Source organism: Caenorhabditis elegans, chromosome IV, assembly GCF_000002985.6.
Source record: "Caenorhabditis elegans chromosome IV".
NCBI classification, from domain to species: domain Eukaryota; kingdom Metazoa; phylum Nematoda; class Chromadorea; order Rhabditida; family Rhabditidae; genus Caenorhabditis; species Caenorhabditis elegans.
In genome coordinates this window covers 8,544,721-8,568,604 of record NC_003282.8, presented here as the reverse complement: position 1 = coordinate 8,568,604, position 23,884 = coordinate 8,544,721, and the positions used below count along the sequence as shown (strand labels likewise).

Here is a 23,884-nt window from a genome sequence, read left to right as displayed (position 1 = left end):
GATTTAAAAGAATCCAATGAGTTGACTGAAATTTTGTAAACTGGCAAATTACTGAGCAATTCAGATAAATATTTGATTGATTTCGGTTTCAAGCTTGTAGTTCCACGTGTGAAGGTTTATTTACAGAGATTCGGCATTTGTCTATTTTTAGAAGGGATGCATTTTCCGTGAATTGTATGCAAGTATTTTATTAAAGAAAAATGAAATAAGCAGTCTTGATAGGCAGACACTTATATTTAAAGTATATAGTCACTCCAGAAAACAGACAAGAAAACAATCAAAGTGAACAATTTTTATGCATTTTCATTCAATCTTTATTCTTCAATTTTCTCATACACTTCACAAAAGTAAAGCATATGAAAACCAAAAAACACAAAACACCGTCAGCGACTTGTTGTATGCAGAAATAAATCAGAAATGATTGTCACTTATCCCTTTGTGTTGAGATGTTGTGGCGCCTTGTAAGCCAACTCGTGGACTCCTCCATTGTACAGCTTGGCAACGATTCCGGAACGAGCAGCCGCGAGCCAAATAGCTGAAGCTGAGAGTCCGATTCCGCAACCAATGACAACGGTGTCTCCGACTTTGATTCCCTTGGCGGCGAAGGCTGGAAGTATTCAGTTAACTTCTGCAAATGATATCAACTAACCTTGATCACAATCAGTCTTCTTCTTGAATCCCTTGGCAGCACAAACTTCTCCGATTGGGAAGTGAATCGCATCCTTGCAACGAACACCTTCGGCTTTCGAGTCTGGATATCCAATTGGAACTTTTCCGATAAACTCTTCCTTCGAACGAGCATCCAAGTACTTGATACTAGCCAAGTTATCGAATGGAATATCAGCCATCTTGGCAAGAATGTTGTTGTCGACCGATTTAGCTTCATAGTTTCCAGATGAGATCATGCTCTCACCGGATTGAACGACACCTTGGGCAAGTTTGAATGCTTCAATACCACCGTTCAAGACAGATACGGTAGTATAACCATAGTACTGGAAACACAAAGAATTTAAATTTATTCTGATACATTTTGAAACTAACTCTGAATGTCCAGTAAGCACGAGAAGCAGCAGCCATACCACCATCTTTTCCACGTCCATAGATGACCAAATGATCTCCGTTGAATACACCCAATCTCTTAACATACGACGAGAATTCCTCTGGAGTGTACAAAGTGAACCGCTCATTCTCCGATGGATAGTATGCAATGTCAAAGTTGAAGTGAGCAGCTCCATTGATGTGCTCGGCAAGGTACTCAGGGTTCTTCAACTCATTCATTCCAACACCAAACTTGTTGTAGTACTTGGCCTTGTATTCGGCAATATCGGCTTTCGGCTTGAAGGTCCACGAGGCGTCAAGGATGCGGATGTTTCCAAAGTTTTGGACTACCCACTTCGGCTCGACAATCATATCCACAGCCATGGCTCTTCTTTCTTCAGTTGGTTGATAATCGCTGTTGTCACAAGACGATAAACTGAATTTTCGTTGCAAATCCCCTGTATTTACCCTTTTCTTATCAGGATGACACAATCTAAAAGGTTACAAAGGTTATTCGAGCATCACGTAAATTTTGATCTTATGGAAATTATAAAAGTCAGCATTATAGATTGGTGATAGTTGGGAATCATTTAATTTAATTAATTTACGCTCTCGAGGAATAAGTGTGAATAAAATAAATAAAGTAAAATAAAAGTGAATAAATGCATAAATGTGATTTCTCAAAAAATTTCTGAGCTTGTTTGAATTTAGATAACACTGAAGACTTTGAAAAAACTTGCAACCGAGTGGTTCGAGGCGAAGCCGAGAACCTGCACAAGCTACTCGGCATTTGGCTCTAGCTTCTTGCCCAAGTTTAGCCCAAAAAATATTAACTTGGATCAGAAGCTGTCTAAACTTGGGCAAAAGTTAGGCAAAACTTTCTCAAAACTTGGATTCAAGCTTTACCAAAGTCTAACCCAAGTTTCCCCCAACTCTTGCCAAACTTTGGGCCTAAATTTTCTTATTTCGTTTCAAACTTGGGCCAAAGCTTGGCAAGAGTTGGGTGAAACTTGGGTTAGACTTTGGTAAAGCTTGAATCCAAGTTTTGCCAAAGTTTTGCCTAACTTTTGCCCAAGTTTAGACAGCTTCTGATCCAAGTTAATATTTTTTGGGCTAAACTTGGGCAAGAAGCTAGAGCCAAATGCCGAGTACCTATCTGATATACCCCACTACCGAAGGGCTGGCGGGCCCCCGCTATCTAGAAATTGTTTTAAATAGTTGATATGACGTGACAGAAAATGTTACTGTTTTGCGAATCCCGGATACAATTTTATCAATTTACTATATATAAAGCGCGTGTCCTTCCGTCCGTTTGTAGTTTGTAGTTTGATCTTAGATGTTTCAACTCTCTTTTCTGTAGTTGGAAGAGATATTGGGTTAGGAGTTGGTGAGGGATAATGTCAAGGTACTGTAGAAGTACTGTAGGAGTACTGTAGGTATACGGTAGGGTTACTGTAGTTTGGGAAAAATTGAGTTTTTGTCTACAGAAGAGGTTTTGGGTTGGGAGTTGGTGAGGGATAATGTCAAGGTACTGTAGTGGTACTGTAGGAGTACTGTAGGTATACGGTAGGGTTACTGTAGATTAGGAAAAATGAGTTTTTGTCTACAGAAGAGGTATTGGGTTGGGAGTTGCTGGGGGATAATGTCAAGGTACTGTAGTGGTACTGTAGAAGTACTGTAGGTATACGGTAGCGTTACTGTAGTTTAGGAAAAATTGAGTTTTTGTCTACAGAAGAGGTATTGGGTTGGGAGTTGCTGGGGGGATAATGTCAAGGTACTGTAGTAGTACTGTAGAAGTACTGTAGATACACGGTAGGGTTACTGTAGTTTAGGAAAAATTGAGTTTTTGTCTACAGAAGAGGTATTGGGTTGGGAGTTGCTGGGGGGATAATGTCAAGGTACTGTAGTAGTACTGTAGGAGTACTGTAGATACACGGTAGGGTTACTGTAGTTTAGGAGATTTGAGTTTAAAACGTTTTGAAGAAGTGTTGGCTCGGGAGTTGGTAGGTAATAGTGTCAAGGTACTGTAGTGGTACTGTTGGGGGTGCTGTAGGATTATTGTAGGATTATTGGAGTTTGGTGGAAAATTGCGTTTTAAGTTTTTGAAAATGTATTGGCTTGGGAATTGGTGAGGATAATGTCAAGATATTTTGATAGTTTTTTGCTTAAAGTCGGGAACATTTGGGAAGATGTGAAAGTTTCATTATTTTTTCATAAGACATTTTTGAATGATTGTGTCAAACATTTCAAATGTTGCCAGTCGTTGGCCGCGCCGTAGGCGCGGTCAGCGGCTGGAGTGGTGTCCATGAATTTACATATAAACAAATACATAGAATTCAGGCAGCGGTGCACGAATTCTATGCCGTCCTCTTTCAATTCACTCTCAGTTTTAAGCTTAAAAATTAATTTTACATAGCAAACACTTCCTCAGAATATTTTTAATAATTTCCAGCCTCAACAACAATCAGATTTGTGCCCTTGGAGAATACGAGTTATTTTTAGAAAGCTTCAAGAACACCTAAACTGACTTGAACGGATCTTCCAACAGTTCTTCTTCTGCATCATAATCAAGCATGATCTGTTCGTCGCCGTCAGAGAAACTGAAATTAAATTATAAAATGATTCAAAGTCTTCAGTGTTATCTAAATTCAAACAAGCTCAGAAATTTTTTGAGAAATCACATTTATGCATTTATTCACTTTTATTTTACTTTATTTATTTTATTCACACTTATTCCTCGAGAGCGTAAATTAATTAAATTAAATGATTCCCAACTATCACCAATCTATAATGCTGACTTTTATAATTTCCATAAGATCAAAATTTACGTGATGCTCGAATAACCTTTGTAACCTTTTAGATTGTGTCATCCTGATAAGAAAAGGGTAAATACAGGGGATTTGCAACGAAAATTCAGTTTATCGTCTTGTGACAACAGCGATTATCAACCAACTGAAGAAAGAAGAGCCATGGCTGTGGATATGATTGTCGAGCCGAAGTGGGTAGTCCAAAACTTTGGAAACATCCGCATCCTTGACGCCTCGTGGACCTTCAAGCCGAAAGCCGATATTGCCGAATACAAGGCCAAGTACTACAACAAGTTTGGTGTTGGAATGAATGAGTTGAAGAACCCTGAGTACCTTGCCGAGCACATCAATGGAGCTGCTCACTTCAACTTTGACATTGCATACTATCCATCGGAGAATGAGCGGTTCACTTTGTACACTCCAGAGGAATTCTCGTCGTATGTTAAGAGATTGGGTGTATTCAACGGAGATCATTTGGTCATCTATGGACGTGGAAAAGATGGTGGTATGGCTGCTGCTTCTCGTGCTTACTGGACATTCAGAGTTAGTTTCAAAATGTATCAGAATAAATTTAAATTCTTTGTGTTTCCAGTACTATGGTTATACTACCGTATCTGTCTTGAACGGTGGTATTGAAGCATTCAAACTTGCCCAAGGTGTCGTTCAATCCGGTGAGAGCATGATCTCATCTGGAAACTATGAAGCTAAATCGGTCGACAACAACATTCTTGCCAAGATGGCTGATATTCCATTCGATAACTTGGCTAGTATCAAGTACTTGGATGCTCGTTCGAAGGAAGAGTTTATCGGAAAAGTTCCAATTGGATATCCAGACTCGAAAGCCGAAGGTGTTCGTTGCAAGGATGCGATTCACTTCCCAATCGGAGAAGTTTGTGCTGCCAAGGGATTCAAGAAGAAGACTGATTGTGATCAAGGTTAGTTGATATCATTTGCAGAAGTTAACTGAATACTTCCAGCCTTCGCCGCCAAGGGAATCAAAGTCGGAGACACCGTTGTCATTGGTTGCGGAATCGGACTCTCAGCTTCAGCTATTTGGCTCGCGGCTGCTCGTTCCGGAATCGTTGCCAAGCTGTACAATGGAGGAGTCCACGAGTTGGCTTACAAGGCGCCACAACATCTCAACACAAAGGGATAAGTGACAATCATTTCTGATTTATTTCTGCATACAACAAGTCGCTGACGGTGTTTTGTGTTTTTTGGTTTTCATATGCTTTACTTTTGTGAAGTGTATGAGAAAATTGAAGAATAAAGATTGAATGAAAATGCATAAAAATTGTTCACTTTGATTGTTTTCTTGTCTGTTTTCTGGAGTGACTATATACTTTAAATATAAGTGTCTGCCTATCAAGACTGCTTATTTCATTTTTCTTTAATAAAATACTTGCATACAATTCACGGAAAATGCATCCCTTCTAAAAATAGACAAATGCCGAATCTCTGTAAATAAACCTTCACACGTGGAACTACAAGCTTGAAACCGAAATCAATCAAATATTTATCTGAATTGCTCAGTAATTTGCCAGTTTACAAAATTTCAGTCAACTCATTGGATTCTTTTAAATCTGTCAGATGTAAATTTGTAGTATTCTAACATTTATTTCTACATTTAGTTTTGAAAAAATATTCAAATAAAATGAAAACACGCAATTTGTATGGTACAAGTTTAAAATATTGGTGATGATTCGTGGATTTGGTGGGGCGAGTATTTACCGGTATGAAAAGCGTTTCAGACAACAATTGATGTTTCATATAAAATTGTTTCTTAGGAGATCTGAGGGGTTTTTTCTTACAATACAATAAAATGGATGGAATATAAACATAATTTGTGAAATTATGCTTTAAAATACAATTTCAAATAACAAAAACCTTGAATCTATGGTCTTCTATAGCTTTCCACTCAAGTACATGGTAGATCAATTTTCTTAATGATACGGGAAAAGCTACGCGAGAGAATTGGCAGAGTTGTTTCGGACGACGACGAGTGGTCGGGCTTCGAAGAAACGTGCCGAACGACATGTTTGCCTGTCAAGGACTCCACTTCGTGAATATCTCGTAAGCGATGTCTGAAAATATTGAAAATTAGGTTGTGGCTAGGAAGAAAGTCGATGTTGTGGAAATAATCAGATTGGAAAATGTGTACTAGGCAGTGGATATAATTGAGGCGTTTAATTAATAAAAAGGGTTTAGAAGTAAAGCATTTGAATTTAAAAACTGTTTTTAAAGTTTTACTTACAAGTTCTTATGGTTCTAGGTTTCGCTAAACTTCATCGGCAAACACTTTCTCAGTAGTAGGGGTTTTCCCTCTATCATTTGGTGGCAAAATTTAGTTCGCAGTTAATTCGCGACAGGCACATAATGACTCAGTAAACAAGCACAATGATTTCATAGCAATCCTGGCTCAATGTGCTCATTATAGGCAGCTTACGAGTCGCAGTATGCGCAATGTCCGATTTTTTTGACGATGTGTAGATAAATCACTGCTCTAGGATTCTGATGGGTCCATCGCAAATTAACTGCGCTGAACGACCTAGGCTGACTTAGAAGATTTTTAATTTTGCTAATTTAACGTACCGTATTTCCTCTCTTAGTAATGCACCGGACAACTTTACTTTGTAACGTTATATATCGGTTTATTTTGAATATATCATTATATCTTTAACTACGAAATTATAGAAAAAGAACTAAAAAATATTTTGTTAGTTGACAATTTTTAAATGGAACAAATGATAACTGAGATATACACTGTCAAAGTTGAACAATGGTGTGCAATACTAAAAGAGGAAATACGATATACTCATAATTTAAAATGAAATTAACTTAATCAACATATTAGTGCATGTGAAGCAGTGCAAAATAAACTTTAAAATGTAAAAATAAAAAAGCCAAGCCAAACAAAAAGTCAAGAAGGACAAAAAACATGGGTTAGAGAACATCCTTACAGCAGGTTTTTCATCGCTTGAAGTCGGATTTATGACACCAGAAAACCGTGAACGGTTTCGAAAACTGAATGATATTGTTGAGTTATTAAAATTATCAAACTGGTTATCAACAAATAAGGTTGATACATAAATAAACTGAATTGCTCCTAACTCTTGGCTTCAATTCAAAAACAGACAACTTTGTAGAAATTGACATACCTTCTGCTAGTATTATCAGTTAAAAGACGAAGTTCTTTAAATGATATACATGGAAGAAGTTTTGAAGAGAAGAAACAGAATCCTTCACGGAAACGGGCATTTCGAATGAAATAGATAATTGGGTTGACCATTGAATGAGACATGGCAAGTCCATGAGCAAACCACCTCAAAATGCGATTTTTAAAACCAAATTATTGAGTCAGATTAAAAGAATATTTCTTACCACAAATACAGAATATATCCCCAACTGTTGATATCTGGATAGAATTCTGGAATGACGTTGATCAGTATAAGTAAAGGAAGCCAACAAAGTGCGAAGAGTGCCGAAATGAGAATCACCATTGGGACCAGCTAAAAATCTTATTTAATTAACAGGTTTCGTTTCTCACGCGGTAATATTTATTGTATTTGATAAAAATAAGTAAAAACGATATTTCAATCTACTGAACAACTTTATCAAACCGTCATGTAATAGGCAGGTAAAATGTAATAACTTCGAACTTTGATTTAATTTTTTTCAATTTTAAAGTTTCACTTAATAATGATTTGGAAAAGGTTATGTCAAAAACGATTTTTGATTATTATTTTTATGCTACACATGAGAATATTGTTCCTATAAATATAGGGGTCGGTTGACTTTGATTATGGTTATTATTATCATCACCGCACTGAGGAGCCATTGATTGTTGCATTATTTCCATATTCTTATTATTCTAATAAATCAAAACTGGGAGTTTTTGAAAGGTTAGGCTTAAATTTTTAATAATTCCAGAAATCTCACCTTTTTGACACTTTCATGTCGATCAACGATCATTTTCTTTGTTGCTCCATTCTGCATTCCTGGTACTCGACTATTCCACATTTTAATTCCAATATGTGTGTAAGTTATTATTAAAACTGCTTGAGGTACAACATATTGTAGAATTAAGACCATTGAAGAATACACTTTTCTCACTTGTTCTCCAGAATCTCCAAAATACGTCCAATTTTCTCCACAATTCGGTAAACCGTCTTGGTCTTCGAAAAATCTCGTTGTGAAGAGTAACGGCAACGCCATTAGGATACTGAATATCCACGTGGCAGCTACCAGATAAAGAGCTCTTCGTCTTGTAATTCGAATATTTGGAGTTAAAAGGAACATTATAGCCATCCACCGATCAAAACTGATAACGACAAGTGTCCAAGCTGATAAAAATACAGCCATTGCTTGAAGGAATGCTAATAAAGAGCACATCATTGAGCCGAAGAGCCAACGTTGATCATCATAAATCAATACTTGCCAATAGCTGAACGGAATGCAGAATACTGATATGAGAAGATCAGCTGCAATTTTAGTTGTTTTTTTGGGAAATTTGCTCAACATCTTAGATTAATTAATTTTTTAAACTTATCCATTTAGAAGCTCATATAAGTTCTGGAGATTTGAAAAATTATAAAAAGTTTTCAAAAATTCAAAAGTAACAAAACCCACCAACTGCCAAGTTCAATATCAAAATATTAGTCGCCGTTCGAAGTCGTTTAAAATAAACAATAACCAGAATAACGAGCACATTTCCATAGACACAGCATACGCAAAGTATACTATAGAAAAGAATACATAACATCTGTAAAAAATTAGTAATAAATAGGTACAAATATTAAAGGTAATAATGTAGTAATTTTATTCATTTTTTACACTTAAAATGGCCTCTAAAAATTATACCGAATTTTAATAATGATAGCACTTGAAAAATTTTCAAAACTTTTTATTTACGGTTCAAGTTTTGAAGAAAACGCTATCATAAATTAACTAAAATAAAAGTACATGGCACGTTAAAATCAATTTTCAGCAGGTAAAATTGGCTAAAAACATGGCCAAATTGCCTAAATATGAAATGTAAAAAAAACTAATTTTAGTTCCTTTTTTCAAAGTTTCAAAACTCTTGTAAAATTTGGATTTTTAGATATACTTTGAATGTATAAGAATATTTTTTAAAAGTCTCACCTTCATACTTGGTGTCAAATGATAAATATGATTCATTTCTTGAACAGCTGGATTTTCAGTTGTCGTCGGTTCGTTTCGCATCATAATTTCAGAGGCTGTCGTCGTGATTCTGGAGAGCAAACTGCTTCCAATACCCCCTCCTTCGTCCATATTTGCTCACGAATTAGATGACGAATCGTTCGATCTGAAATTTAAAACAATTTATTCGGAAAGAGTTTGGGGAAGTGTTCCAAATAAGGAAGACCACTTGTTCATAGAAAACCGAAAATTAAAAACAAAGAAAAAGAGAACATATTTCGGAGAAATAAATGAATATGAAGAAACCAAGAATGTATTTTCTCGCACATTTTTTAGATCAGAAATGTTGAAAGAGAAACCTTCAAATTTATGAGAATGTAGGAGAAGGATAATATTAAGAAAGTGTATCAAATTTTGTTGTTTGAAATTGATTAAAAAGTAAATTTCTATAAAGTGAAAAATTATATAAACGAAGAAGGTCAATTAGCAGTTGGAAAAATAAGGCAAAGATCAAACAAGATTTTTTTGTGATTCTTGGGTTTTCGGAAGCAAAGTATGAGAGAATTAGAGGAACATAGGATGCTCGCAATGATATTTGGATGTTTGTTGACCTCGAAAAATGACTATAGTCTTTGCGGTTTTGTAGAAAAAAAAATATAATGTTTCCGAATCCAGAAAATTTGTTAAAAGTGTGGTATATTCGAAAAATAATTCTTTTGGGAAAGTCCAGTGGGAATTAAAAAAATATATGGCAAAAGTATAGGGAAGGGAAAAACTTGAAGAACTATCCTATTTTTCGCACAAGGATGATTGGGGAATGATTACAAAATGCAGAAGTGATAGTTTTTGATTAATAAATAGGTACATTGTAACCGAAAAATCCAGAAGGTAGGCTGCTAATATCTGTTTTCGAAATCAAAATTAATAAGATGATTTCATCTGAAAATGTGGCAAACTTTCTTGAAATCTGCCATGTTTAAATAGTGATATAGTGATAGTAGTATCTAGTGATCTGTAGTGGTCCCATTTTGACACATGATCCATCAATTTCAATGAGAAAGGTCAAATCAGCCAGACATGTGTTGTATTAGTTTACAAATGAACTTTGCAAGATAACAGGAATTTATGGAAGAAAAATGTTGGAAAAATGCGTGTCTACCGAAGTTTTAGACATGAGTAATATGATCATACGATAGAGTACAAGTACAATATGAATACTTGAATAAAGTACAAACTTTTATTGCAGGGTTAGAGCACGTGCTAAAACTTGAGAAACTTGAACAAAATCAAGTAAAAGAAAATTGTTACAGATTCTTTAAACCGAAGTTTTCCAATTGTATTGTGCTAATTGTATGTTCCAATAAAGAAACTCTAGCTAACTGTTAATTATAAAAATTTAAGATTTTGGATACGCGATTGGTTTCTAGAATTTAATCGAATGAAAGATTACCGTCGTTTTATCGTATTCTTCAACACTATATCTCAATAATTTTAGCTGAATTTAATTCTTATTTGTCTATTTTTTTGTAGAAAAAACTATTGACCAGATAGGACAAAAAAAAACTGAAATTTATTAAAATATGTCTAAAATATGTTTCAATGATGTTATAATCAGGAAATGATAAGGTAGACCTCAGTACATATGACACCTTTCACGTTATTAGCAAGAATGTACATAGATATCTCAAGATTCAGATAGATTACGTCATCACGGCATGAAAATGTCTCAAATGTACATCTCAATTAGCATAAAAATAATTTCTAGAATTTCTGAAAGAAAAAGGAGAAGTATATAAAAATAGGAATAAGAACACCACATCCTTGCAAAATGAATAATAAATAATAAATAATTAATATTGAGTCAACAGAAATGTGTCTGGATGTAGTGCGATGTTGTGAAAAAAACAAGATAAAGTTGACTGAAAATAAGAAAACATTCATGTCAAGTAAGCTTCAAAACTTTGGAAAAGTCTTCGCTTTTTGGAAGTCGTCTATGGCAAAAAGTGGCAAAAACTCAGTAATTGCCACTTTTAAACTGTCAATAAAAATTTTCACACTTTTTATTTTGAAAAGTTGTATTTGAACATTTTGGCATCATAGGAATGGTTTTTGACAACTTCTCCACATCCACCTTCAAAAAAGAAAAAAAGATAAACATTTATAATCAATTCTCCGAACTTAAAATTTATTTTGTTTTACTTCACTCTTGTTTCATTCACAATCAGGTTTCAAACATTACAAGACAGATTCAGAAAGCTGTTGAATAATTTTTAAAAAAGTTCAAAACCCAAGTGCATTCTGCTCAAAAAAAACTTTCGAAATTCAATGAAGAGCAAAATTAATGATATTTTTATTTGTGATGGCGTTTTCTACGTGCATATACTAGTTAGAAGAACCACAACTTTTACTCAAAAAATACTAGTCAAAAACTGGAATTCAGAAATAATTCATCCGACTTTTTCACTTTTTTCACACGGATTTCTGTCAGTCTGCAAGACATTTTCAATAGAATATTTGTTAACGGAAGAGCATAATTGATTACGGTCCATTGGCCAAGAGAAGATATATAGGTCAAAAGTTAGGATGCGGTCAAGAGAACTATGGGGGTGGGGTACTCTACTATTAAGCTTCAGAATACTTTCAGTTTTTATACTTTATGTGTACATTCAAAAAATGTCCTTATAGTAAAATCATAGTTTTTTCAGAAAACTGAAAATATTAGCTTTTAGGTATTCAAACACTAGAAGAACCACAACCGTCAGTTATAAGTTTTCTCGATTGGATTTTTCCAGAAATTTCCAAAAAAATAAAACAATATCTGTTTTGTCTAGACTGGATTACTCTCATTTTTCCAATAAATTGATTTAATAGTGAGAATAGATAATAATAGTATTTTCAAAAGAATTGATGTTACCAAGAAAATAAAAAAATAAATGTGGGAGATGAAAAATTGAAAAAAACGGCTCATATCGCACTAATTAGATGGAGAGAAAATGAGAGAACTTGTCGAAGCATGACATTTGAAATAAATTAGGAATAATGTAAAACGAAGAACTCTGAAATTTGATCTTAAAATGGAAAAATCTATAAGAATGAAGGTGACTTTGAACCTTTTTTGAATGATGTAATACTCTAGATTTGGAAGGTGGTTCAGATCAAATTTGAAAATGATTGGCTCCGAAAATAACATTTGAGAAGGCGGAAACAAGTTTAAATAGGTGACAAATCAGATTTTCAAAACTTTGTTTCTTTAAAAAATTATAAAAACCAAATTTTTAGAAAAACTCAATTTTTGAGTTATGAAACATCTGATTCTAAATGACAAAGAATGTTGAAAAAACATATAAATTAGTGTCAGGTACTTGAAAGTTGGAACTGACATTGGAAACTAGAAAAAAAACAAGTAATACAATTTCTACACCGACGACCACTCGAAAGTGCAAAGAATTAACAAAAAAATTTTGAACAGAAAGTTAAACTTTTGAAATTTAAAAATTGATTACATTCAATAGTAATTGAATTTAAAACTTTTCAGTGTAATAAATTACACTCACGAAAAATTTTTCACTTTTCAAAAATTTGAGTTTTTGGATAATTTGATAGCTTATTAAATTTTTATAGAGGGCTTTCTTTTTTTTTACTAGATTTTCTTAATTAAGCAATGATGTATTATCTCTAGATAAAAAAAAGGTATAAACAAAAAGAATAGTCTCTTTTAAAATGAAAAACAAGAAGATGGTTTCTTGATTTCTATGGCAACAATTATACATATACACTTACTACCCACACACACCTGGATACCACTTCAGAAAATTGATGTTCTTTTTTCAATTTGTCATTCTTCCCTGATTTTTCAAACGTACGTTTACATTTGAGAAATATATCTTATTCAATTTTTAAAATATTTTCTCTTAAATTTCTGACTTTTCCTATCAATGATTTGCTTCTTATTTGGAAATCAAATTTTATTTATTAAGTTAGAAAAAACTTATCTTGTGAAATTTTGTTTTAACTGAAAAAAACAATGAAGTACAAGAAAAGTTCCAACAAAATGGAGTTTTACCGTTCTTTTTTCTTACAAATTCTTGTTGAACCGTCTATGACTAATATGTAGTAAGTGTAGCAAGTAAAAAAATTGATTCCATCAATGACGGAGAACTTCAAAATTTGCAAAAAATTTACGCACTCCCTCGAAAAACGCTAATAGAGTGTGCTAGTTATGACCAAAATAACGAAATTTGCTTTGATTAGAAACAAAAAAATTAGGAAAACTTGATAAATGCAATCTGAAATAATATATTTCTAAAACATAAAAATAAAATGTTAGCCGAAGTGCTTCTGTCTGCAACTTTATCCCAAAGAAACTTTTTTTGACCTCTGAATTTTGTGTGTTTGCTTGTGTATGAAATATGAACCTGGGCATCATCTACTCACTTTTCGTCGAGTTTTCCTTTTTCTAAAAAGTCTGAGGTTTCATTTTTTGAGCTCGCAAAGCACACGAAAAGTTAGATTTTGAAAAAAAATGCAGCAAAAAATAACAGTTTATGAAACTGGAGAAGTAAAGTAAAAAAGCAGTAAAAAAGTTTTGCAAAAAATTATTTTAAAAGAAAATGGTTTTGCAATCTATATAATCTTACAATTTTGAATTGTTTTTGATTAATCCAAACAGACGTTTAAATACAACTTCAAAACAAAAACATTTCCTACGCGCCGAACTATTTTCAATACTACTTTATGATATCAGTTTCAAATCTCTGATTCAATGAGTATTATCAAAGAGGAATCGAGAGCGAAAAATTTGCGCGCGTTTCTGAAGTCAAATTTGAGGTGACAGTTTTTAGATATTGATAATAACACCACATTTTCCGAACTCGCATAGAAAAGTGTTTTAAAAAAAAATGTTCAGAAAATATTCAAAATGTTCAAATGTAAATAATTGAATATTTCAACCCTTGCATGAAATTTATAATTTGCTCAAACAAATTCAAAAACCATCAAAAAAGAGGGCTGTTCCCTATAGTATGGTAAATTCAAATAATGTATCCATTCAAGGAACCGCTCAATGCATGATGTGGAGTTTTATAAAGATTAATTTTTGAAAGAATGTAAAAAGGAAACAAAATATATGAATCACCCTTTTGGGAGTATTTTGAAAAAAATCAATATAGAGAACAAAGAAAAAATGAAACAGTTTTGTTGATTCAGCTTTTAAAATAATTACCAAAAGTCGAAGATTAAATAACGAGAACAAATTTAAATCACAGTTTTTCCCTACTAGATACGAAATTTTTTTTACTGTACTGAAAAATGTATAAGACAAAAAGAGCAACTTTTGTAGACATGATGATAAATCAGTTTTTGATTTCCAAAAACCTCACGCCAAAAAAAATTACGTAAATATTTTGGAAAACTGAATGGCTCTCTTTGTGCTTTTTCCCTTTATCCTTGAAGAAGAAAAGAGGTGTTTTCTTGCAGATGCGAGAGGTAACCGAAAAACTAAAAAATTTTTCTGAAAGTGGACAAAGAATTCGCTGAAACGCTACGGATGTGAAGACATCAGGAGATGCATATGGGAGATAAGAAGAGTTTTTCCTAGAAATCATTTCAGCAATTGAAAAATATCATTTTTAATAGAAGACATCAGGAGATGCATACGCGTTTTTCCTAGAAATCATTTCAGCAATTGAAAAATATCATTTTTAATAGTTTATAGGTCAAACTTGGAAATTTCAAGGTTAGAAGCCAGGTTTACTTTAATTGTTTTGTGATTTAATTTTTTTAATGAATAGCCAAACACAATCGACCAGCTCTACCTTCCAAAAAACTTTTATGCGGGAAGAGCTCCGAGGTTTTGCAAAAAAAGTGGGCAAAGGAAAGCTATCTTATGGGGGTTTCCTCCAGAAAAGGGCAGCTACTTTCATTCAGAAAACCCATGGAAAATGCCAAAAAATGACAAAAAATCTCTTGGAAAAAAGTGAATAAAATAGAATATAGTGATTTGCATAATTGTGAGCAATGGAGGAGCACAAAAAGGACAAGAATTGAGAAGAGGCTAGGAAAATACAACGGAAATTGCCTACGTTCTTCTTATTTTTTCTTCTTATTCTCCGTATTTGGGACCTTTGTAAGAAGATATATGCGTGGAAATAAATAAATGTAAAGTTGACACTACAAACAATAAAATGTCTACGGAGATAAAACAACGAAAGCAAAAAAAATATGTACATTTTAATTGGGAACATTTTTTATTGTCGTCGTGAATTTGCAAACGGCATGTTGCAAACCAGAGGATAACGAGACAAACTTTTTTTTCGAAGTGTGAGCTAGAAGTATGAGAGGCTTCCTCACTTACAATAATTCAAAAATATCTAAAATTCCTATGTGACAGAATTCGCAAAATTTATCTTTTCGCTTGAAAATTACTTCCACGAGTTCTTGTCAGATTCAGTACCGCCAAAGGAAAAACAAATGGAAAACAACATGCCATGATTCTCCAATTGCTTGTTTTGAGAATTAATCCGTCAGTATCAGAGTTTCTTTAAACTAATAATAATTAAAAAAATAAATTGAAAATTTGACTTTCAAAAAAAGTTAGTACAAAGAGCATGTTTTACTGATTATTTTTCTTTTGGGACTTCAAATATACAAAATATCAATACAAAAGCGGAGAAGAAACCCAAGATACGGGCGGCATCAATTTTGTGATGTTCCAGTTTTCGGTCAAATTTTTTTTTCTTATTTTGATGTTCCATTAAGTTTTATGTCTTAAAAATGAATTGCAAAATGGCCGTGTATAAAATGTTCTAAAATATGCACCGCCAATATTTTCGTTTTGCAATTTGCGTCGACTCTTCTTGTACAGTCTCGAATGATTTAGATTTTTCATATGAACAAATATGTATAGTCGTCAACCTGGTCCTTTTTCGTTTGACCTACGTCCTGGCATATAATGGTAATATGAGTGTGACGTTACAAATATTGAAGCAAAAATCTTCCTCACTTTTATTAATTGCAAGTCAAACAGGGACATTCTGATTACGCGTAATACAAAACTATTGAAAAGTTTTTATCTAGCATTCCGGGTCTGCAGCAAAAATGGTTCAGGGCGCAAATAAATTTAGAGAGAAAATTGTAGTTTTTTTTTTCTGATATCCTTTTTTAAATATCTTATCTCTATTTTTTCACATTAACTAAAGGAAAAAACGTTTATATTTTTTTACAACAAAAGCTTCTAGCTTGTTTTAGAACATCGCACAAAACAACGTCACGAGGAAATGAAAAAAAATCTGTAGAGGAAATAAAGAAACGAACTAAATTTGATTGAAATGTACATCCGTCCGCCAGCAGGAGCAAAAAGTTGTAAAGTTTAAAGACTTTTTCGGGGCAATAGTAGTAGAAGTTGCAGAAAAACACGAATTCGATTATGCAAAGTTCAAAGGGATTGAACATTTGGAATTTTGTACAACTAGAGTTTTCTGGTATTGGGGTGCTTTAACAAACTAACACTAACAGATATATAACTTAAAACGAATTGGAGGTTTTAGAAAGAGTACAAAATTAATTTAGAAAATTTATAATAGTTTGAAACGTTTCAACGCGTGATTTTTAAGGTAGTTTTTTCACAAAACACTTATATTCTATGATGTATTTGCAATATAAAACAAAAAAGATTATCATAATGCCATCAGTTTATATCCTGAACATGTATTTATTGTTTGATTCGTTCTGAAAGCTATATAAGAAACTTTAGTAAAAAAAGAGTGGCGTAATTAGAAATTTTGATGCAAACCAAATTAGTCTGAATTTTGGAAATATCACGAAGAGAAAAGGAAGAATTGAGAAAGTATTTGGGGTTAAATTTGGTTTTTGGATAATCTAAGTTTTAATTTTTTTTTTCACCTCTTTAAAATGAGAACTTCGAGGCCGGTCAACAATTTGCTTCCACATTTTTGAACCAGTGCAATTAAATTAATTCAAACAGGGAGATCAGCTAAAATTGTAAAATATCGTTTTTAAAATATTTTTCAAGTTTTTTTTGTTTTCTTTTGTGGTACTCATAAATTGTAGAATACCTTCTTAAAAACAAAATCTACATTTGCGCTACTTTATATTTACAGCAAAAGGGAACTTTTTATATGAACAAAGTACAAAAATAAGTGTAAAAGATCTTTGAGATGTCTCGATAACCTTTTCAAAAATTGTTTTCAAAGAAAAAGAATTCATGAAAAGTTCCTCGAACACAAAACCTTTCACTTCTCAGACAATCACCGCCAAGCTACCGGAAAAATAAATGTCAACACCTTCTTTTTACTCAGATAATTAGGAAACCCTTGGACCTCAAACAACAAAAAAAAGGAAGAAGCATACATAAAAAATCAAGAATAGAGTAAAGCTGGACAAACAGTCATTTTGTAGTAAAGAAGGCGGATCACGATGTCAGAGATTTACTGGAATAATCAAGTGGAGTTTATTGATTTTTAAAATCATTTTATTTGTAATCGAATTTGTGTAAATAATGTAATTGTGAATTATGGCTTGATTTTACATAGAAAAGTTTTTTGAGCTAAAAAAGTATTTTTGTGTTTGAGAGCCCCCAGCTAACTTGTATAATTGAAATTAGCATTTTATTATTAAATTGAAATAAAAAATTACACAGCTCTGCTCAAAAATTATTCTCCGAGTTCAAAGGACCCCTTCCAAAAATAAGAAGAAAAATTGCTCATTGCTCATCATTCCAAACAGAAAACCATAAACGTAAATATATAAACGAAAATATAAATTGACATAAACAAATAAATGGAAAAGAAAAGACATGTTCGGTTATGTCGAAAATTGTTTGAAAAACGAAAATAATTTATTTCATTTTGAAGATCTGAGGAGACCGAACTTTTTTGCAACAAAAAGTGGAAATTTTGCAAAGTAAATGAAAAACTGTGAGAAAAAGTTGAACAAGGAAATTTAAACTTTTAGTTCTAAGGTTATAGCTAAATATATTTGAAGCTTGGCAATGGTTTAAAATCAGAAATTAAGAAAACACAATATTGGCTAATTGAAAACAATGGAAATATTGATTAATAATTTAAAATGGAAATCTGATATCGAAACCACGTTTAAAATACAGTTTACCTTAATTTTGTTATATCCTTGCATGCAATAAAACATTTTGATTGGTGACGTGCATAGTCTAGGTTTCCAAACAATTTTCAATGTTTTCGAAATGATTTCCCTTTTTCTTAAACCGCCTTTCTCCGACTTCGTTTTGTTCCTTGTCTTTTCTCGAATACGTAAATTGTTTTGCATTCATTTTTTATCTGGGAGTAGAACTACAAGAAAGGAAACCGAGTAGTAATTTGTTTTTTTTTTCGAATAAATGAATCAAGAAAAAGAACAAGGTGAATGAAAACAGAGTATTTTTTATACACAAATCAGGAAAATTCGACGAAGATGCTCAACATAATTAGTTGGCATGTCTGGAAATTCTAGACTATTTTGGACTGTATGTGTACATACTTTTTTATCTCATTTTATTTTTTAAAAACGCGAAAGGAATAATTTAAAGAAGTACATATAGAAGAATTGCATACAGTGGACATTTGCTGGTGTTCCTTAAAGTTATTGTACATATTTCAGAGATTTAGAGCGTAAAATTGATTTCTAAAACTAAAGGTCCATTGTTCCTTTTTTCTTGCTAAACAATCTACAAAAGTAAATCGTTTTTTTAATCGTTATGTAGTACATAACAAAATGATGCGCATGGCGCGCGCTCGCAGCTCGCTAGTTATTTGGTATCAAGCGCCAGACGCGTTCTCTGCGCGCTCCAGTTGCATTTCCTATGCAACCGATATGCGCCCGTTGCGCACCCAACCCCGTCTTCCAATTGAATTTCTTATAACTAGCGTGAATCGAAGGATGAGTTACTCGTCTTCAATAGAATAAATGAGGGAACATCACAGAGAACAATTTCAAAAGAAAAAGCATGCGCATGTAAAATAATAAGATCAGAAATTTGACAGAGTTGATTTTAAATCATAAATAGTGTTGGTGCGCAACTCACGCCCGCCACTACCGCCTTTTGCCCGGACGACGCCCCGAAAGAGTAAAAACGAAAATAAAACAAAAATAAGGCCAAAAATGTTTCCGTGATAACGGTATGGGGCGATTGTGCGAGTGGATACGCAAGGAAGAAACGCCTCCCCACCTGATGGAATATCTAGGCTTAACTTACTGCTAGGTCTCCAAAAATTGATAAAGCGGAGAAAATTCGGAATTCTCACAAACGTTGTCTTTTTGTGAATAGTTTTCAAATCAATTGACCTCCTGTTCAAATATTTACTATGTGACCTAAACAGTTTGCCACCCCGTTTTCACAGACAACTTCCGATTTTCTCGCGGAGATTTTGGCGGCTGCGGCGGTGGCAAATACCAAAAAATGTTCAAGTGAAACGGTTGACACGTGTAATTTTGAGATTTTCGTATCGAAAAAGAGGTGAAAAAGTTATTGGCTATTTGTATTTTAGAGGGGAAAGAATAGAGATCAGTAGCAAAAAAAGTTTAGGAACCAAAAACGAAATTGTTGAGAAATTGTCTGCTTGGGATTTTTGAAGTATTCATTATATGTTATGTCTTGAAAATATGAGTTTTGGCAACTAGATGTCTGCAAAAAATTGTGCAAATTTTTTTTTAATTCTCACAGTCTCAAGATTTTTCAAGTTTACTGAGTAAACATAAACACATTTGGAGAATTTCAAATATTTGAAGTTTTTCTTCGTCCTAGATATGAGGGTACATGGTTTTTTCAACCTATTTTGAACTGATATTTCGGACTGATTCATCAAGGGGAAGCAGGAACAAAACGTGGAAAAAATGTGCGTAAATATGAAAACAGAGTTTCTATGTCAATTGAGCCGAACAGGTGGTCACCAAACGAACTTTCTCGTATTTTCAATTCAATTGAAAAAAAAAAGAAATTTGAGAAGACAATGTGTCCGAACAATTGAAAAAAGTGGTAAGTTGAGCACAAACGGAGCACATTCGCGTTGCTCACCTTTCCAATGAGCAACTTGATAGGTAGCTGACATAGTAAATGATCAAGTGGTGTGCTTTTTGATGAATTCATTACGAACATTTTTGGGGAAAAAGGAAATAAAACTAGAGGGTAGTTGTGAACAATTTTCATTCAGTTTTTGAAATTTTGAAATTATATCATTATGTTGCGGTTTCAGGCTATTCTTGAGATTTTTGACTCAATGTGTTCTGCAGGATGCTCAGTCATACTAAATTTATTGGAGGAACTTCCAAGAAAATCTGAATATAATCCAGATAAAAGCGGATTTTGATTAATTATTGATTATCCTGGGTCTGACGACCGACTTTATATGTATTTTACAACGGTTATGATGGACGAAATGATAATGGTGATTTTATGAGAAGCAGAGAAAAATTGCAAGAAAATTGAAATTTAATAAAATGCGAAAGCCGTTTGTTATGTCCTAACTAATATTATCATTATTATTCAAAATTTTTTTTTGAACATGAAAAATGAGATAAAAAGAGGAAAAAATAAAAATTATATTGAATAGAGTGGGAATAATAAATAACAGAAAGAATGGGCTGAGGACGTGTTATATAACCTTATCATTGTTTTTGTAGAAACGAATAAGACAAAAATTCCATAGTGATAGGCTACCAATAAATAAAATTTTTAGTGATAGTAGCTAAATTCTGGGTCTAAAGGAGAAATACGTTAGTATGATTGAAGAAACTTACGCTTCATATTTTTGACAGAAATTGAGCAAAATTAATTTATGCTTGAATGGATTCAATTCTGATAACAAGATCAAAATACCTTCTCCAATTATTTGATGTTGATCTTATTCCTTCTTATAAATATGTACCTTCAAAAATATGTCATGAATAGTGTCCTAAATATTCGCAATGCCGGAGTAATAACGACCTGATCTTTTTTGAAATCAGTTTTAATTTTGTAAAAACTATGAAAACTCTAAAAATGTATATAATCACATCTATTATAGATTCAAAAAAAGTGGTCCTTTTTGTTCCAAGTCCTGATGTTTTGAGTCTTGTAAACACTAATTTGCATATTTTATTTGGTTGAAAACTGTGCGATGAATAACAAATTTTTATTTCCCTGTTTACGAATGTGAAAAGCTTAATGGAAAAAAAGAGAATCGAAGGAGAGTCTGTTTGAATTTCATTGTAACACAAAGGAGGTTTCTCACTAATGACCGTCCACTTTTTAACCAACATTCGTCAGAAATTTTTCAGATTTTGGGAAGCTTCGGTTTATGTCTACTGTGAGGTTTTGCTCGAAACGTTTGGCCTAACAATAAGATGATTAAACATTTTTTAAGAAGTGGAGATCATCTCTTTTCATGCGAAAATTTAAAATAAAGCTTTTCACATTTGAACACTGGGAAATAAAATTTGTTATTCATCGCACAGTTTTTTTTAATAAAAAGTATCACGTCACCACTATTTTGTTAGCTAAATACTTAAGAAAAAGTTTGAAACGTACCTGTAGTTACAAGAAACACTCGAACGCCCCCTATTTTTTTCGGAATTTTGACGGGTTTCTTGTAAAATGAAATCTGTCCGGAAGAGATGAGACTGCGAAATAAAGAGATAATATGGAATAAGAAGCTTCTAATTTTCTCAGTTTTCTCGAACAGTTTGAAAATTTTAACAATAGAAGTTTTCGGTGACTTAAAATATTATATTTCAATGCTTATCTTTTTAAAAAGTCAATTTATAGAGACACCATTCATATATGAATTCAAATTTTTAACCTATGAATATATTTAAAGTTGGGTAGTAGTAGGCAAAGTCAGAGCCAATTCAAAAAAGTAGAAGTACACAATGTTTATTCTCAAGTTATCCTCTCCATCATCCTGTCAAAAGAAAAGAGAATTTGGACAAACAAAGATATCCCCTTAGCCTGCGTGATGTGATTAAACAATCTCTGTTTCTCTCTGATCTACACACTATTTCTCATCGAGATTTTGAAATTTCCAACCTTTTTTTTTGAACTTCTTCCCACAAAAAGAGCCGATCGCGCCGATCGCCTATATGTTCTGTTCTGTTTGGATCTATTTTCAAAAGAAAAACTCAATGATCAAGATGTCAACCTCAATTGAAATAAATGCGCGGGAAAGTAGAACAGCAAGTAGTTCAAACTACACAATACATATGAGTGCTTGAAAAGGTTCTTTAAACTGAACAAAGGTAATTTGATATTTCTGTGGCTATTACTCTTCCGAATAATTCAATTGCTGCCAAAAGTGTTGAGGAAGTCTGTTGGTGATGTTATGATGTTAATAGAAATGTTGTTTTTGAGCAATAGAGCCGTCAGACATATTTTGTGGAAGCAGGAAATAGTACCATAGTTTTCCTGTTAACTCACAAAAGAGCTGGCAATTGAGCAAAAAAATCTGTGATTTAGAACCTGGCAAGAGCATAATAATCTCAATAGGTTCCAAATTGTTCAAATAAGTTATCCTTGAAGTAAGCAATGAATATAAACAAATACTAAAAATAATAAAAATAAACCATTCTGCTTTACAAGGAAGTGACGCAATACAATTTTGGTGCCCATAATCGCCACACGGTATTTCGAACATTTTTGAGTTAATGTACATTGCGATACACTTGATTTTCTCTTTCTCACCGTATTTCTTCGGTTCGTATAGGCTCTCTATTAGGCGTTCATTCTATTAGTTTTGCACTTTGAAAATCTTTTTAAAATTAGTTATTTTTCAGTGGGAGATATACAAAAATTAAGGGTGTCTGTTTGTTACATTTAACTACAATTTTGGTAAATACTTTTTTTTCTTACATAATCAAAATTTGCAATTCTGGTGAGTGAATAACCTTAAAATAAAAATAATCGTCTGATAATTAGTATTGCAGCCATATCTCAAAACCAAAAAAACCATTCTCAACTCACACAGGCGTTACCCTCTGGCGATTGGCTTCGTGGGATTTGATTTCCTGACTAGTACAGTATCTCGGAATTTGGAGCCGACTTCTTGCTCGAGGTTATTCCGAAAAATGTAACTTTTTAGTAGTCGGCAAGATTTGTTTTAGACCTTGTACACGTTCAACCCAAGTTTGATCTAACTCTCGCCAATGACTTACATAAAAGTTTTTGATTACACAAGAAAAGTTTGATAAGATGTGAAATTTGGACGCATATTAATCCAAGTATTGCTAAAGTTTTACCCAAGCTTTGCAAAGTTCTGAAACAATTTTTTGGATTAGACTTGGGCTTGAAGTTGACAATTATAAAAAAGTGATCATTGGAGAATTTGAATAAAATATACCTACAAAATATATGAAATATACTAAATTTGTTGGCAGGAAAACATTATTTCTTATAAAAAATTCACTTCTTCTAACTATTTTTAGCGACTCAAATTTCTTCAATTCCTTCAGTTCATACATTTTCTGACAATTCTGGATTCACAAGGAAAACTACTGACAATAATTAAATGGTATTATGTGAACAAATGAGCAAAAAGATCTTGAAAATGTGAGAAGGCAAAACAATGGGACACTATTCTCAGCTCTAAATTTTTCAAAGACAAGCTTGGTGTTTGAGTTGGGGGGAAAATTTTAAATGTTCAAAGAAAACAAAACAATTCGAAATTCAGAAATAAATATTCAATTTGTCTAAATTGTGAGAGCCAAAAAAGCTTGAGCGCTTGGAAGAAATTCCAATGGAGTTCTCTTCTTAAAAATAAATATTTCATTTTTGTGACCATCTCACTGTCAGCATCAGGAGAAATTATATATCCATCTTGATGTGAAGTTATGATAAATTAGGTTTTTTTGCTTCCTTACAAAATGGAACACCAATATTT

At 33.0% G+C, this 23,884-nt stretch overlaps 3 protein-coding genes across 4 annotated transcripts; 1 reads left to right on the top strand and 2 right to left on the bottom strand.

Annotated features, from left to right (window-relative positions):
* Positions 1-428: 428 nt before the first annotated feature.
* Positions 429-1,422, bottom strand: mpst-5 (thiosulfate sulfurtransferase; the record flags this gene model as incomplete). Its single annotated transcript, NM_069061.1, has 3 exons — positions 429-607; positions 650-992; positions 1,042-1,422. The coding sequence occupies 3 exons, from the start codon at positions 1,420-1,422 to the stop codon at positions 429-431; spliced, it is 903 nt and encodes a 300-aa protein (NP_501462.1).
* Positions 1,423-4,007: 2,585 nt separating this feature from the next.
* On the top strand, positions 4,008-5,001 carry mpst-6 (thiosulfate sulfurtransferase; the record flags this gene model as incomplete). The annotated part of the gene is made up of 3 exons (NM_069060.3): positions 4,008-4,388; positions 4,438-4,780; positions 4,823-5,001. 3 exons carry the CDS (start codon positions 4,008-4,010, stop codon positions 4,999-5,001), a joined length of 903 nt encoding a protein of 300 aa, NP_501461.1.
* Positions 5,002-5,443: 442 nt separating this feature from the next.
* Positions 5,444-9,173, bottom strand: npr-22 (Neuropeptide receptor 22). 2 transcript variants are annotated; one of them, NM_001028370.5, is made up of 7 exons: positions 8,988-9,173; positions 8,475-8,607; positions 7,785-8,326; positions 7,227-7,354; positions 7,004-7,168; positions 6,806-6,869; positions 5,444-5,929 (listed from the first exon to the last, which is right to left on the bottom strand). In NM_001028370.5, exons 1-7 carry the CDS (start codon positions 9,135-9,137, stop codon positions 5,807-5,809), a joined length of 1,305 nt encoding a protein of 434 aa, NP_001023541.1. In that variant the 5' UTR covers positions 9,138-9,173; the 3' UTR covers positions 5,444-5,806. The 2 variants fall into 2 exon arrangements, with proteins under 2 accessions (NP_001023541.1, NP_001023540.1); NM_001028369.4 differs by lacking the exon at positions 6,806-6,869 and having other exon boundaries at positions 5,446-5,929; positions 8,988-9,171.
* Between the last annotated feature and the right edge of the window lie 14,711 nt (positions 9,174-23,884).